Genomic DNA, 17,481 nt, shown 5'->3' on the forward strand with positions numbered 1-17,481 from the left:
TGAGCTTTGCTCAAACCAGATGAGCCTGTGCTCAAGCTGGCGACCTCGGGGTCTCAAACCTGGGTCCTCGGCACCCCAGTCCGACGCTCTATCTACTGCGCCACTGCCTGGTCAGGCCAAAAGTACTTGTTTTTTATTTGTTAAGTTTAAAGTTTTATATTTTAATAATTAAAAAAATATTTAATTTATTGATTTTAAAGAGAAAGAGAGAGGAAGGGGGGACAGAGAGACAGAAGCAAACATTCATTTGTTGTTCCACTTAATTATGCATTCATGGGTGGCTTCCCGTGTGTGCCCTGACTGCGGATTGAACCCACAACCTTGGTGTTTCAGGGCAGCACTCTAACCAACTGAGCTAACTGGCCAGGGCTAATGTATTTACATTTTGATAAGACATGTGTCAAGTGAAGATACCTTAGTACTTTGCTATATATACCATTTTTAAAAAAGACTTTATTCCATTTTTATAGAGGAGATAGAGAGATAGAGATAGAGATAGAGATAGATAGAGAGAGAGAGAGAGAGAGAGGAGGAGGAAGCATCAACTCCCATATGTGCCTTGACCAGGCAAGCCCAGGGTTTCGAACCGGCAACCTCAGCATTCCACATTCCAGGTTGATGCTTTAATCCATTGCACCACCACAGGTCAGGTTATACCTTTTTTTTTTTAAAGATTTTATTTATTCATTTTTATAGAGAGGAGAGAGAGAGAGAGAGAGAAAGAAAGAGAGTGGAGGGGGGAGGAGCAGGAAGCATCAACTCCCATATGTGCCTTAACCAGGCAAGCCCAGGGTTTTGAACTGGCGACCTCAGCATTCCAGGTTGATGCTTTATCCACTGCGCCACCACAGGTCAGGCCACCATTTTTTAATAGTAGAGAAAACCTGAAAATACCTGCACAGACCACTGTTGGGGGCTAAAAAGTAGACACTGAGACAAAACTGAGTACATATGACATTTTTGACAAAGGAGAAAGAGGGGGATGGGATCTTAGATTTCAAAAGCGAGAATGATCCATTCATAGGTAATTTGTTTTTCTTTAAAATAAAAACAATTACAAAAAATTTATTAAAAAATTTTTTTTGTTCATTTTAGAAAGGAGAAAGAGAGAGAGAGAGAGAGAGAGGGAGGGAGGGAGAAAGGGGGGAGGAGCAGGAAGCATCAACTCCCATATGTGCCTTGACCAGACAATTTGCAGGGTTTCAAACTGGTGACCTCAGCATTCCAGGTTGATGCTTTATCCACTGCGCTACCACAGGTCAGACCTTAAATTTATTGATTTTAGTGAGAGTGGAAAGGGGGACAGGATGAGGGAGAGAAAGAGAGAGAAAAAAGAGAGAGAGAGAGAGAGATATGTCGATCTGATCCTGTATGTGCCCTGACCAGGAATCGAACCAGCAACCTTTGTGCTTTGGAACAATGCTGTAACCAACTGAGCTATCTGGCCAGGGCAGGTAATTTGTCTCTTAATAATCAACTTAAAAATCAATATTCCAAAAGGCACAACTTTTGTTTCACTTCACCACCAATTACTTATTTATGTATTCACTGTTTGATTCTTGTATGTGCCCTGACCGTGGATTGAACTTGAAACCTTTGTGTGTCAGAATGATGCTCAACTAAGCTATCTGGCCAGAGCTGATAGAATTCATTTTACAAAGTCAAACTCTCATTAAATAATTTTAATGATGCTGCTGTAAAAAACATCATTATTTGGAAAAGAGTGGCAAATTCAACCCATTAACTTGTATGAGAATGGGTTGGTGCCCTGACTGGTATCTCAGTTGGTTAGAGCACTGTCCTGATATGCTAAGGTTGTGGGTTCGATCCTGTCAGGGCACATATAAGAATCAATCAATGGCCCTGGCCGGTTGGCTCAGCGGTAGAGTGTCGGCCTGGCGTGCGGGGGACCCGGGTTCGATTCCCGGCCAGGGCACATAGGAGAAGCGCCCATTTGCTTCTCCACCCTCCCCCTCCTTCGTCTCTGTCTCTCTCTTCCCCTCCCACAGCCGAGGCTCCATTGGAGCGGAGATGGCCCGGGCGCTGGGGATGGCTCCTTGGCCTCTGCCCCAGGCGCTAGAGTGGCTCTGGTCGGGCAGAGCATCACCCCCTGGTGGGCAGAGCATCGCCCCTGGTGGGCGTGCCGGGTGGATCCCGGTCGGGCGCATGCAGGAGTCTGTCTGACTGTCTCTCCCCGTTTCCAGTTTAGAAAAAATACCAAAAAAAAAAAAAATAAAATAAAAAAATCAATCAATGGAAAAAAAAATCAAAGAATCAATGAATGAATACAAAAATAAGTGGAATAACAAATCATTCTCTCTTTCCCTTCCTCTCTCTCTAAAAACAAAACAAACAAAAATACAGAATGGATTGTTACTTTTGAAAATAAAGTATATATTTAATATATGGGGGGAGAAATTTTGATAACATTCATTCCACAATGTTTAAAAAAGTTTACAATGTGCTAGCACTCGTTGGCACTAAGATTCAGCTAGTCACAAGGTCTATAAATATAATAAGCATATTAAAATAATAGAAAAAAGTCCAGGAGTTGCCATACTGGGTGGTCAGAGAAGACTCTGAGGATATTGATAACTGAGCTGAGATTTGAGACACAGTAACAGTAAAAGCAAAATTTATGGATGAGTGAGGTTTATTTTATAAAAATAACTTGAATAATTTTAAGGTAAAATAGGTACATGGTCAACATTTAAAATTGTGACAGCATAATTCTAAGTACTTCACATATATTAAACATTAAATTCTCACAATGGTGCCATGAGATAGGCACTCTTATATCTACAATTTTATGAGTGAGACTGAGAAACAGAAATTCAGTCATTTGCTCAAGTCATACAATCTGTAAGGCAGACAGTTTGATTCCAGAGAGCAAACTGGTAATCAATCAGGTGCTATCCTGTTTCCCATGCAGTAGTTACTTTCAGTCAGTTATATCAACTTGAAACTATAACATACTTAGCTAATCTGTTTAATAAAATTGTCCTTTTATTTTCAGTAAAATAAAACTGTCCTGGATTCTTTTTCCCATTTCTTCTAAAATGTCCTTATTTCCCCAACCCTGCTCAAATACCTTTACAGTCATGCCTTATTGAAGGACAAGGGTGTGTTCTGCAAAATGCATTAGATTTCATCCTTGTGTGAACATCACTGAGTGCACTTACACAAGCCTAGATGGTGGAGCCTCCTACACACCTAGGCTAGATGGTACAGCCAACTGCTCCTACCCTACAAACCAGTATAGCATGCTACAGTGCTGAATACTATAGGCAACCGTAACACAACTGTAAGTATTTGTGTATCAAATCTAGAAAAGGTACAGTAAAACAACAGGATAAAAGATAGTTGTGTGTGTACAAGTGAGAACGCATATTCATACACGCTGGGGATCAGGGAGAGAGCTGTTGAGGGAGGTACCTTTGGAGGGAGATTAGATGTCAGGAGAAGGCCAGGAGGAGGGGAGAAAGGGAAGGAAGAGAAGGGGAGAGCAGAGATCAGAGACCCAGAGAGAGAAAGCTGGAGAAGCCCTGGTTGGTTGGCTTAGTGGTAAGCTTTGGCTTGGTGTGTGGATGTCCCAGGTTCTATTCCTGGTCAGGGCACACAGAAGAGGCACCCACCTGCTTCTCCATCCCTTCCCTTCATGCTTCTCTCTCTGTCTCTCTCTTCCCCTCCTGCAGCCATGGCTCAACTGGAGTGAGTTGGCCCTGGGCATTGAGGATGGCTCCATAGCCTTGGCCTCAGGCACTAAGAGCAGTGGAGTGACACCCAGATGGGCGGAGCATTGCCCCCTAGTGGGCTTGCCGGGTGGGTGGATTCTGGTCAGGGCACATGTGGGAGTCTGTCTCTGCCTCCCTTCCTCTCACTGAATAAAATAAAAAAGCTAGAGAGGAGACACAACAAAAGGGAGGGGGGAGAGAGGAATGGGTCTGGGAAGAAAGATAAAGAGAAAACGGAGGAAAAGGAAATGAGTTTGTAAGAGGAACAAGAATGGGAGAGACAAGAAGCAATGGAAAGAAGGGAAATGAGTTGTGAGTGCAAGGCATGGCGGGTGGGTGGAGATTCTCCTTTCCCCAGCCTGCTCCTCTAGATCCCTGGCCAACTTCTGGCTCCAACCTCTGGTAAACTGCATGCTGGGTGAGCCTCCTTGTGTTTTAAACCACACAGAGCTAGCAGTAAATTCAACATCAGTGTGCTCCAGCCTTTTCTTTTAACATTGCAAACAAGCTTTTTTGCTTATAATCAGTTATAATCTTATAGAACCACCATTGTATATATGGTTTGTAATGACCGAAATGCAGCATGCAGTACATGACTGTATTCCTCGTCTTTTTCTAAGTTTTATTTTTCAATTATAGCCCATTCTCTGTAATTTGGGATAGATATAAGGTTCCCCTGGCATTAGCCCTGTGTGGTAGGGAAGTGGGGCCTCCTGCTAACAGGCAGAGAGAAAGTGAAGCCTCTTGCCAACAGCCTTGAGTGAGTCATCTTGGAAATGGAGCCTCTGGTTGCAGTCCTGGCCAAAATCGTAATAGTTACCTCAGGAGAAACCCTGAGACAGAAATACCTAGCTACACTGCTCTGAATCCCTTGGCCCCTAACAATCAGATAATAAATGTTTGTTGTTTTAAGCCATTTAAGTTTTGAGGAAACTCGTTATGTAGCAAATGGTTTTCCTGTCATGATTAGCTGCTTCTTACATTTTTCTCAGTAGATGGCCTAAATTCTCAAGGTCCTAAACTGTGTATGTGTGTGTGTATGATGAAAGGGCCAGGCTCATCATCACTCTCAACATAAAAATTTAGACTCAGCATTTCTATCCTTATCTTTTTTCTTCCGTTCATTGGCAGAGGTTAATCCTTTAAAATTCAGAGTGGCCGCCCTGATTGGGCGGTGGCGCAGTGAATAAAGCGTTGGACTGGGATGCGGAAGACCCAGGTTCGAGACTCTGAAGTCGTCAACTTGAGCGTGGGCTCATCTGGTTTGAGCAAAAATTCACCAGCTTGGACCCAAGGACGCTGGCTCAAGCAAGGGGTTACTTGGTCTGCTGAAGGCCCGCGGTCAAGGCGTATATGAGAAAGCAATCAATGAACAACTAAGGTGTTGCAATGTGCAACGAAAACTAATGATTGGTGCTTCTCACCTCTCCGTTCCTGTCTGTCCCTGACTCTCTGTGAAAAAAAAAAAAAAAAATTCAGAGTGACTGTTATTTCGTCCTGCCTGGAAAGGGACGTTGTTTCCATCCCTAGTATTTCCAACTCCAATCTCATCTCTACCTTCTTTTTTTTTTTATTATTTTGTATTTATTCATTCATTTTAGAGAGGAGAGGAAGAGAGAGAGAGAGAGAGAGAGAGAGAGAGAGAGAGAGGAGAGACAGAGAGAGAAGGGGGGGAGGAGCTGGAAGCATCAACTCCCATATGTGCCTTGACCAGGCAAGCCCAGGGTTTTGAACCGGTGACTTCAGCATTTTCAGGTCGACGCTTTATCCACTGCGCCACCACAGGTCAGGCTCTACCTTATTTTTTCCCATACACCCGAACTCATACTAGTCTCTTCTTAAAAAATGAAAAATTCCTTGACCCTACACTTCCTTCAGCTTCTTCTCCTTCCTGTTAATAGGAGACTTTCACTCCGGTCCTTCCCTTCCTTCCCTCTTATCTGTACCAAAGCACCGTCTTTTACACTGCTGGCAAACTCTTGCCATTCAAACTTTTGTTTTGGCTTTTGTGACTGCATTCTCTTCTAAGTCTCCTTCCATCTTGCTCCATATACTCAATCGGGTTATTTCAACCATGCTATAGGTTGTACTGACAACTCTCAAAACTTGTAATCTAAAATCATCTCTAGTCCAGGCTTCATTCTTGAACTCCAGACTTCTACATAGTCTGTCCCACTTGATTATACTACAGGCATTTCAACTTAACTTCACTACATTCCTCTGAAAATGCTCTTTGGCATTTCTGTTAATGGTACTATGAGTACTCCACTTACTCTACCCTTTCAACTTCGAAACGAAACTATCAGTAAATTCTGTTAGTACATACTTAATATTTTAGGGTTTATTATTCTGCTCCTCTTACTGCTACCATCTTATCTCCACAATCTTGCTTTCCTTTCTATATTGCTGTTAGAGTGATTCTTTAGAAATGCAAATCACTGTACTTTGCTGAAAATCTTTTAGTAATTCCACACTCATATTAAAAGCAGTCCAAACTACAGATCATGCCAAATCCTGCAGAATCTGGCTCTAAGTAACATCCAACTCATCTCTTTTTCTACTAATCCTCAATCACTACCCTCCTACTCTTTCCCCTCAAACCCACATTCTCTCATTTCTCTATTTGCTGTTCCAAAATGCACTTTACTAATTAGGTCTCCAGAGTTTAATAAAAATTTTGTGTCTTGCAGGCCCTGGTTGGGTAGCTCACTTGGTTAGAACATTGTCCTGACATGCTAAGAGGTTGTGGGTTCGAACCTCGGTCAGGGCACATATAAGAATCGACCAATGACAGCATGAATACGTGGAACAACAAATCAATGTTTCTCTCTCTTCCTCTCTGAAAAGTCAATAAATTAATTTTTTTTTTTTTTGGCCTGAATCCCTATCTACGATGTCCTATTGGAGAATGCTCTAATTCTTTAAGAAACTGATGCTTCTGAGAAGCCCCTTGTGGCAGACAAGAGGTATAATCCTGCATTCCCTTCGCTGGGGAGTGTGGTCAGCTGTGAGTGCCTCAGGGTTGGCCTGAGCTCAGAGTTGCCTTGACTGAGATCACATCCTGCGGGGAAGCCCACATCTGAGGAAAACAGCCAGGCCACTTCTGTCCGATGTGGGACACTCTGATGGGCAATCTCCAGAGCGCTCAGGTTCACCAAGTTTTCTGGGGCCTACAGTGTAGTATTACTTCTTTTGCCCAAAATTGCTTCCCTCCATTCCCTTCACAGATTTCGTTCCTTAATGAAACCCTTTCTCCCCAAACTCCACATTGGCAGAAGTTTCCAGAGAACCCTACCTGTGACACTAGGCCTGGTTTAATCAAACAGAACTGATTACTCTAATTTTTTTCTGCCAATTAGTCTCTTTTTATTGTACTAGAAATCCCGTGATAATTAACATATTACTGTTGCCTTCAAGGAGAATGCTATGTTACTAATCATACCCTACAGCAATTTATATGCACTAGAATCCAAACTCTGGGTATAAAACAGGTGATCAATAAATGCTAAATTCAGCTGAAACCTTTTTACCATATGAAATAGAATATGGTGAATTGTGACATTTATTCCCACTAGAACAAGAAAAGTGAGGATAATTTGTAATTTATCTAAAGACTTTTTACAATCATTATACATGTTGAAAATAAAAACTACATAAGTAAACAAGTTTTAGTGGGTACTGAACATAATACTAGTTATCATTTATTGATATATGCCATATAATAAGCAAGATGCTTCTCATGTATTATGTTACTGCTCTAACAATTTCCTGCAACATAATATCCTTATTTTATAAATGATGAAACTAAAGCTCACAGAAGTTGGGTAATGTGGCTAGTTAGTTAGCTAGTAAGCTGTAAGGATATGAACCAGATTGGTCTTATTTTGTATTTATAATGCATAGCTCATACACTTTTCAGTATACTATGCATATTAAAAAGTTGTCAGTTGTCATGGATCATACAATATTTTAAATTAACATGATATTACATCTGAAAGGTTTCCCACTGTCAACCTAATACACAGGCTGCCGGTCATTTACTTGCCATTACAGATTAAGATACTAAAATGAGAACATAGATGTTTCTATCTACTTACATTCTCCAACCACGTACATAGTAAATATGGTCTCTTTTAGGTGAGACTACCAAACATGACCAAGTAAATAGCTTATTCTCAAAAAACTGCTTTTTTAAAAAAAAACTGAACAACTGCTTCCAAGGAGCTGAAATACCTGGATCCCAACAGTCGAGAATAGTTGTTAAAGCACTACGGAGAAGGTCAGTCCAGGCAGTTTGGCTCTTTTCCGCTCTGGCCATGGGAGAAGATAATATTCCTCTCAGCGCCTGCAGGGAAGCTGCAACTGTTGAAGATAACTGGCCCCCAGGCAGTCGTACAGCAGTTTCTCTGAGGACTCCAATCGTGAGGTACAATATTGTAGGGAGGACTGAGATGCTTCCTGTAAGATATACATAACCTATGGTAAAATACATGTTTTAATTAATTTTAAATTAAACTTTTTTAAGGAACTTGTAGCAATCCACTCAGTACAAAATACTAAAGTTTTCATGGCCACTACAGAGTTCAAAAGTCAGTTATGTTTATTTATTTACTTATTTATTTTTGACAGAGATAGAGTGAGTCAAAGAGAGGGACAGATAGAGACAGGAAGGGAGAGAGATGAGAAGCATCCATTCTTTGTTTCAGCACCTTAGTTGTTCACTTATTGGCTTATTCATTGATTGCTTTCTCATGTGTGGCTTGACCGGGGGACTATAGCAGAGTGAGTAACCCTTGCTCAAGCCAGTAACCTTGGGCTTCTAGCCAGCGACCTTTGGGATCAAGCCAGCAACCCCACACTCAAGCTGGCGACCTAAGGGTTTTGAACCTGGGTCCTCTGCATCCCAGTCTGACGCTCTATTTATTGCTATACCGCCTGGTCAGGCAAAACATCAGTTATGTTTAAAATGAAAGAGACTAAAGCTAAAATGGTCGGTTTAATTTTCCCAGAGGCTACTTAACAAAATGGGTATATTTTTATCCCTAATCCTCCCTGGTAACTTTTTCTGTCACTCTTGGTGTAAGATAGTGTGCAAGGGCAAGGAATATAATTTCAAACTAAAGGTTAAAGTCATGTTAAAAATAAGACAGCATATAAATTTATCAGGACACACTTAAGCAGAAATATGCTTACGAACTGAAAAGTTTTAAGTACTGAGTACCTATTATGTCCTAGATTTCCTAAATAATAAAACATTTTGGCCCTGGCCGGTTAGCTCAGTGGTAGAGTGTCGGCCTGGCGTGCAGGAGTCCCGGGTTCGATTCCTGGCCAGGGCACATAGAAGAAGCGCCCATCTACTTCTCCACTCTTCCCCCTCTACTTCCTCTCTGTCTCTCTCTTCCCCTCCCGTAGCCAAGGCTCCATTGGAGCAAAGTTGGCCTGGGCGCTGAGGATGGCTCTGTGGCCTCTGCCTCAAGTGCTAGAATGGCTCTGGTTGCGGCAGAGAGATGCCCCAGATGGGCATGCCGGGTATATCCCGGTCGGGCGCATGCGGGAGTCTTTCTGACTGCCTCCCCGTTTCCAACTTCAGAAAAATACAAAAAAAAAACCAAAACAAAAAACCCCTGATTTCATTGGAAATAAGACACTTCTCGATCCCCACGCTTCTTGGTCGAGAAGTGGCCTCCCGCAGTCTCCTCTGCAAATGGGCTCCGTGGCCTAGTGCCCTCGTTCCCGCCACCTGTGATTGCGCGCCGAGGTCCACGAGGGGCTGCCGCCGAGGTTGCCACCAGTCCACAAACAAGAGCATGGCAGCCATGCCCTCCAGTGGCTCCCTCCTGGCCACCAACGATTACTACTGGTGCTGCCTGGGTTCCACTTCCAGTAACAGCTCTTGTGGAAGTGCTGAGTACCCTGGGGAAGCCATCCCCCACCATCCTGGTCTCCCCAAGGCGGACCCAGGTCACTGGTGGGCAAGCTTCTTTTTCGGGAAGTCCACTTTCCCGTTCATGGCCCCCGTGTTGGAGTCCCCAGAACACTCGGAATCTCCCCAGGCCTCCATCAGCATGATCACCTGTGACCTGGCTCGGGAAGCCACAAGGAAGCAGACTGGTGGCCAGCCTGGCAAAGCCAACGCTGGGCCCCATCCCGAGTGGCCACCACCAGCCACCAGACTTGCAGAGGCGCTAGGCTTTTTGAGCCCCCACTAACACCCTCTCTCCCTGTCCCCCTCCTCACCCCATCCCACCCCATAGACTGGGCAGGCTGCAGCAAGCACCACCCCTCCTCTCTCCCTGTCCCCCCCCACTCCACCCCATAGACTGGGCAGGCTGCAGCAAGCAGAAGCAGTTGGGTTCTTTTTTTTCTTTTATCAAAACAGCAAAATACCAAAAAGGAAATTGAGGGAGTCCAGCTCTTTTCTACCCAAGCCACATGCGAGCCTTCCTGACACCCATAACCGTGCGCCTTGCACCACATTGAAAATAAAGGAGCAGCCAGCAAAAAAAAAAAAAGAAAAAAAAGACACTTCTCTGTGTATAAAAGCAACTTATCTTTATGTATAATCATCAATTACATATAATGCCTCAATATGACACATAAAAACTATATATCTACATATGGAAGCAACACACACACACACACACACACACATATTTATTGAATATATATAGGAAAGCCTCACAGATGAGGTAGGCCTAGTACTGAACCTCAAAGGAAGGCAAAAATTTAAATAGAAGGGATGGGGTCACTCCAAATCAAGTAACACCAAGAACAATAGCACAGAACAAGAATGAGCATGAAGGCTTGTGGGTTTAAAATTTACACGAAAGGAATCAAAGAAGTAGTGACTCAGCAGAGCTCTGTGGGGAGCCTTAACATGCTAAGGACTGAGAGTATGAACTTGATTCTAAATAGAACTGGGTATGAGGACAAACTTCTGTCACTGCTGCCATAGGGAAAGTCCATTACATACTGTATACTAAGAAAATGCCCAAGGATGAATAACTTCCACTGATCAGTTAAAAATACTGTCAACCATAAAAAAGCATATCTGTAGTTCATGCTGTCTTACCATTTTAGTAAAACAAATTAGTAGAATGTAACCTTAATGTTAGAAGATTAATAGCATTATCCAAATCTTTTGGTCAGATTTGGTTTAATGAGAAAAGGATTAGCAACCATCACCTTTATCTATCAGAACCATTTCTCCCCTTCCCGGTCAAGTAAGCAACCACTCGCCCCAGCATACCTTCAGGAGAGCACACTGCGGGAAGCTCAGAGAGGATAACTACTGCGGCTGAGACCAGCTGACTCCCATCTTCCGACAGAGTGTGTGGCTTTGTAGCTTTTACTCCTGGGCTACCTGTCAATTTAGGATTTAGTTCTGGGAGCTGTCTAACTAGAATGCACACACACAATTCCAGTGTTGCAAACACCAAAGATTTCCCAGGCACAAGTCCTCCTGTGTCCTTTCCCTCTCCAAATTCTGGCAGAGTTTCCTTTTCGGCAGCCCCATCATCAACTAAAAGACAGAAAGAAGAGTGTTGAATAAATGCTTCATATTTACTTTGCTTCTGGTCGAAGGCAAGTTAGTTCATTTCTGTTATAGGAAACCCATTCAAATGGCTAAAGTCTTGAGTCTTAAAGATTGAAACAGAAAGCAGGAATGTAGAAGTTGTTGTCTTTATTAAGACTTTTTATTGCAATGAATCAAAAGAAATCCTTGGTAGCCCTCTGGGCCTTAAAAGATTTTCTGGTGAACTCCTTCATGTTAAGAATGTGAACCTGACAGCTAGAGCTCCGGCACTGACCTTGTGACCTTATGACAGAAAGAGGGGAACCGAGGTCCTTGACGTCCCTGTGAAGCTGCACACCAGCCCAGAACTGCTTACCTCTGGATTTTTCTTACAAAATTAATTTAAAAAAATTTCTTTAATTTATTAATTTAGAGAGAGAAGGGAGAAAAAAAAGAGAGAGAAAAATATCAATTTGTTGTTCCACTTCCACTTTAGGCACTCACTGGTTGACTCCTGTACGTGTCCTGACCGGGAGCAATCCACAGCTGTGGTGTGTCGGGATGGCACACTAACCAACAGAGCTACCTGGCCACGGCTACATCCAGACTTCTTTAGATGAGAGAGTAAGTCTTTGTGTTTTAAATTCACTGTTATATTGGGTTTTCTGTTATAGGTAGTCAAATGTAACCTTGAATGATAAACTCACCAATACCAAATCAGACCTGTAAATAAACCATTTAATCACTTTGCAAAACCTAAGCCATTAAAAACTGTCAGCTGTTCTCTCCATGCACATTAGCAAACTCTTAAAGCTAGTGTAAGTAAGGACTCAATTAGAGTAAGGGATGTTTTTGCTTCCAGGGTTTTGTTAAAATTTTCATTTTTTTCAAGGAATAGTTTAGTCACTGGCAATATCCAAGCTAACATGTAAAGGTGAATGGGAGTACTTACAGCCATACCTAGAGATGGTTCATTTGTGCTACATATAATTGATGACCGGAAAGATACAGACACATACACAATACTGTAGAAAATCATGATGCTATGTGATCAGTTTGGCATTATGGTTTAACATTCACCTTCTGCACTTCGTCTTTTCTCCTTCACATGTTCTTGAGCTGCACAAATAATCTGTTTTACCACTTCAAGTGAAGCCAATTGAATGGAAGGTGATTCTCGGGTCAAAATTACTCGATGTAGTACATTCAACAACTCGATACCCAAGTCCTATCATGGAAAACATTTAGGGGAAGATTGTATTGGAAATACTTTCTTAAAAAAAAAACAACCAATGCTAAATTCTATGACACTTTCTTAAAAAAAAAACAAGCCAACGCTAAATTCTATGACAAATCCCAGAAAAGAAACTATAACAGACTGCTCACAGAAAGCAAAGGTGTTAGTGTGATAAAGTTACGTAACATCTTCTCTACTTTAAACTAGCTCCAGACTGGTTTTGTTCAATCTTGTGGGAGATAGCACTGTGACAAAAAGTCATTTTCACTCAGTTCCTAACCTAGAAAAACAGAAAAGCAACCTTTCAAAACAAGATGAGAAATTTGGCTAAAAGAATACAAGGGACTGCCATGTAGATTCCCATTATATTAGGTTTTTTTTTTTAAGTAATAACAAAGAATAATAGAGAAATATGACATTCAAAGTAGGTAAGTTAATAAGCACAGAATGGATAACCTTCTAAAGAATATAATACACTGGGCCTGGCTAGTTGGCTCAGTGGTAGAGCATCGGCCGGCGAGTGAATATCCTGGGTTTGATTCCTGGTCAGGACACACAGGAGAAGCGTCCATCTGCTTCTCCACCCTTCCCATTCTTGCTTCTCTCGCTCTCTCTCTCTCTCTCTCTCTCTCTCCTCCTCTCTCCTCCTCCTCCTCCTCCCCTCCTGCAAGCATGGCTCCATTGGAGCGAGCTGGCCCTGGGCACTGAGGATGGCTCCATGGCCTCTGTCTCAGGCAGTAAAAACTGGCTCCACTTGCAATGAAGCAAGAGCCCCAGATGGGCAGCGCATCGCCCCCTAGTGGGCTTGCTGAGTGGATCCCAGTCGGGCGCATGTGGGAGTCTGTCTCTTTCTCCCCTCCTCTCACTAAATAAAAAAAATGAAAAAAAAATACACTGAACAAATAATATTTCATTTCCCCCTTTCTCGTCTACTGGTTACTCTGGTGGCTTTCATCTTTGAAAATAACAAAGTAAACCTATCACTATAACACCTGTTTTAATATACAGAATAAATAAGCACAAAAAGTTTAAAATTTATCAAGTACAATCTGAATCAGGTAGGAACTTGATTAATATTTTACACTTAATAAGTGATAGTGTTAATAAGGTAGTTTACAGTTTGTATATAGAGTAGAAATCATACCTTCCATGTTTCTTAACATCCAAGAGTCACTGATAAAAATTCTACATCTGGTAATACCTGATGCTGAGGCTGCCTGCCCAGTGCATAGCTGCTCTTGGGAAAGCAGCTAAAGGAGGAGTCATACTTTGTACAGTGATCCTTTTACTAGGGTGACAACTGAGTCAGACATTAGTGACTGATTCTAGCTATAGGCTAGTCAGTGTCTCTCAAAAAGACCTGGAGGGAGGCTCAACCAACAGGAATACTTTGTAAAAGACAATAACTACATGAATCACATGGATTCCCTTACGGAAATGGAATGAAGAGACAGATGTGTATGACGACAGGGTGCACTGAAGCAGAAAGAGACAAAGAAGGAGCACCACCTGTAACTAGTGGCTGCTATTCTGCACAAGCAACTGAGAACCTTTCCATCATCACAGAAAGTCTGATTACAGAGCTGTGGTGGAGAGGTTAGCTGGTGGCAGCAGAAAGCAGCACAGAAGCAGCAGGGACAGTGGTGGTCAGAGGCATGACTCTTCCTAGCTCAGCATAGCTGCTGTGGCATTCTAGTTCTGAGGCCTAGCTGTGCAGCTGTTTAGTTTTCTTTTTACTTCTCTGTGTTGATGCTGTTTGCTGTAGTAACCTGAACATGTTTCTGTTCCTGTCCCTACAGAAGCCTAACAAAAAAAGACAATCACCTGATCACTGCCAATTTTAGATCTGGGCCAAGGAACATCCAGAAGGGCCTGTAATGCATGTAAACAGGCAGTAATGCTTTCCATGGTTGCATCTGAGCGCAAGGAACACAGAAATTCCACACTGATTCCTGTAGAAAGCAGAAAAAGAGAGGGAGGCTTCTTTAAGATTCTTAGTTTATGAAGTTAAATAATTTGTTTTCCATTTTGATAAAATGTATACATAGCTTAGCAAAAAGGTAATGCAGAAAACTACAATAAATGTAGGACTCTAAACTATGTAAAGTGATAAGGCAAATCTTTTGTTTTTATCTACAAGTACATAAAGAATAATCTCAACTAGGCCTATGCACTATTGTGAAGTTGCTATGAAACAGATAAAAGATGCAAAAATTCCAATAAACTGTCGCAGAGAATGTATCAAGCAGAATTTCATAACTTTATTCTAAAATTTACTGAGTAATTACCATGTATCAGGCACTGCAGTTTATACATGTTCCTAGTAACTCTGCTATCCTTCATTCTATAAAAGTCTATTTTTAAAAAGCTCTCATCTCAAGGCAAATGGAAACTAAATTTTAATATACTCAATGATAAAGGAAATCTGGTCTTTTCTGGCCTGGGAAGGTGAATGAACCAAAATGTTTAATTTAATCATTCACCTTTAACACCCTCTCATTTCATTTAATCAGTAACTTCTTTATAGGTAATGTATGAGGTAAGCAAAACATGAAAAACATTAATTCCATTTATTTTAGAAACGGTACCTTTGAAAGATAGTTTTTTTTAAAAAAAGTCATTTATCGTTGACTTTAATATTTGTTTTCAATTCTGTACCTCTGAGTATGCTTTCCTTAAACCTTGCAATTTTTGAGAATAGGGAAAGGGGGGCAAATGACCCTTCAGTACACTGCTATTTTATATATACACACACACACATTACTGAGAAATTCAGCACAATTATAGATATCACATGGATCTCTTAAAAATTCTGTGGAAAGAACTAGGCTTCTCTTGCAATTTCTTTTTTCTTTTTGTAATTTCTGTAATTCAAACTGATGCTGAAGCCACTTTGTAATGGGGATTCTAGACTTAACATAATGAAATTTGCAATTTTATAAAATGTACATAAGTATACTCAGTTATATCAAGGCCACCACTAACAGCCAATACAGAATGAGGTAATAGCCACCAAGAGCTGATAAGCAGTGAGGCACAATAAAAAAAAACTCTGGATCCTGAGACATGTTTCTTGCAGGGGCCATGCACCAACCATGAGGAACATTTCACAGAGAAGCTAAACTGCCATTCCAGAGCAAGGTTTCTGGCTTCACGTTCAAGATGGCGAAGTATGACGATCCTGAGCTCACCTCTCAATGACACCAAAACTACAACTACATATGGAACAGCTATCTCTGAGAACACCTGATTTTTTCTACAACTAAGGATATAGAAAAAAACCCAGATTGAAATGGATAGGAGTGGAGACTAGTCTAATCAGGACCTACCCTACCACCCACACCCCATGTAGTGACCTACAAATAGGAAGAATATCATATCCATGGAGGTTGTCCCTGAAGAGTGAGGGGTCCAAGCCCTAGCCCGGGAGACCTGCACCAAGAAGAGGAGCTCCCAAAACATCCAGCTCTGAAATCCAGTGGGGTTTGCCTGACCTGTGGTGGTACAGTGGATAAAGTGTCACCCTGGAATGATGAGGTCTCTGGTTTGAAACCCCGGGCTTGTGCCTGGTCAAGGCACTTATGAGAAGCAATTAAGATGATGCTTCCTGCTCCCCCTTTCTCTTTCTCTCTCCCCACTCTCCTCTCTAAAATCAATAAATAAAATCTTTACCCCCCAAAAAGGGAAGAGCCTGACCAGGCGGTGGTGCAGTGGATAGAACATTGGACTGGGATGCAGAGGACCCAGGTTCGAGACCCCGAGGTCGCCAGCTTGAGCGTGGGCTCATCTGGTTTGAGCAAAGCTCACCAGCTTGGACCCAAGGTCGCTGGCTTGAGCAAGGGGTTACTCGGTCTGCTGAAGGCCCACGGTCAAGGCACATATGAGAAAGCAATCAATGAACAACTAAGGTGTCATAACGAAAAACTGATGATTGATGCTTCTCATCTCTCTCCGTTCCTGTCTGTCCCTATCTATCCCTCTGACTCTCTCTCTCTCTGAAAAAAAAAAAAAGAAGAAAAGAAAACCAGTGGGGCTTATGCCTGGAAGAGCCAAAGGGCTGTAGGTTGTATTCTTTCTGAGTTCTGGAACAAAGGCAGTAGCTTGAAAAGCACCTAGTCATACATGAAGGTGATATTTTGACTAATTTTAGGGTGTGTGCTGGAGGGACTGAGATCCTTTGGAACTTTCTGCTGAGAGGTGCTGGCATGTAACATTCCCCCCCCCCACTTTCCATAACCTAGCTGGTCTGACACTGGTAAGCACCATATATGAAACACTCTATTAACCTTGTTAACACTTTTCACTCTACCCTGGCATTTGCCTGAGGACTCACCCAGGCTAGCACCCCTCCAACGTGACTTATTTTGCCACACCCAGTGGGTGGCCTTAGCAGCAGCACACACCAGTGTGTCTGCAACAGTGGGCTGAGCCTCTTGGCCAGTCACACCAAAAGCTTGCCCTGCACACCAGTGAGCCCACAATGGCTGTGTCCAGGCCTCACAGCCAGCAGGTCAGGGACCAGCTTCACCTGTCAGTGTGTGAACAGAAGTTATGGCCCAGACACAACAAGAAACCACACTAGTCCACACAAGGAACACTTTTGGAGCACCTGGCTCTGGTGACAAGGTGTATTTTACCAGTGGGCCCCACATAACATCTATGAAGTAAGGCCACTTTTTCAAGACCAGGAGGTTTAGCCTACCTACCTAATAACTAGAAACAAACAGATAAAACAAGAGAAAATAGTATGTTCCAAACAAAACTTCAGGAAAAGAACTAAATGAAACAGGTAAGCTGTCTACTTGATGAAGAGTTCAAAGTAATAGTCATAAAGATGCTCATTGGACTCTGCGGACAAATGGATAAACTCAATGAGAGCTTTAACAAAGAGATAAAAATTATAAAAAAAAGGATCTCTCAGAACTGAAAAATTTAACAACAGAAATGAAAAATATACTGGAGGCCCTGGCCAGTTGGCTCAGTGGTAGAGCGTC

General features: G+C 42.2%; 1 protein-coding gene, 1 long non-coding RNA gene and 1 pseudogene across 3 annotated transcripts in view; 2 read left to right on the forward strand and 1 right to left on the reverse strand.

The window, feature by feature from the left end:
- Positions 1–15,763, forward strand: part of LOC136336196 (uncharacterized) — a 35,659-nt gene extending 19,896 nt beyond the window's left edge. Inside the window, exons 2-3 of the long non-coding RNA XR_010731392.1 lie at positions 11,747–11,874; positions 15,567–15,763. This is a non-coding gene — a long non-coding RNA (uncharacterized lncRNA). The remainder of the gene's footprint in view (positions 1–11,746; positions 11,875–15,566) is intronic.
- Positions 1–17,481, reverse strand: part of HEATR5A (HEAT repeat containing 5A) — a 134,084-nt gene that overhangs the window by 5,970 nt on the left and 110,633 nt on the right. For both annotated transcript variants that reach the window (XM_066277674.1, XM_066277673.1), the window contains 4 exons: positions 14,312–14,439; positions 12,331–12,478; positions 10,984–11,256; positions 7,968–8,192 (listed from right to left, as the gene is read on the reverse strand). In XM_066277674.1, the coding sequence (XP_066133771.1) occupies positions 7,968–8,192; positions 10,984–11,256; positions 12,331–12,478; positions 14,312–14,439 (774 nt within the window). The remainder of the gene's footprint in view (positions 1–7,967; positions 8,193–10,983; positions 11,257–12,330; positions 12,479–14,311; positions 14,440–17,481) is intronic.
- On the forward strand, positions 9,397–9,973 carry LOC136334938 (pancreatic progenitor cell differentiation and proliferation factor pseudogene; annotated as a pseudogene).

The sequence above is a fragment of the Saccopteryx bilineata genome, chromosome 4, assembly GCF_036850765.1.
Source record: "Saccopteryx bilineata isolate mSacBil1 chromosome 4, mSacBil1_pri_phased_curated, whole genome shotgun sequence".
Taxonomy (NCBI): Eukaryota; Metazoa; Chordata; class Mammalia; order Chiroptera; family Emballonuridae; genus Saccopteryx; species Saccopteryx bilineata.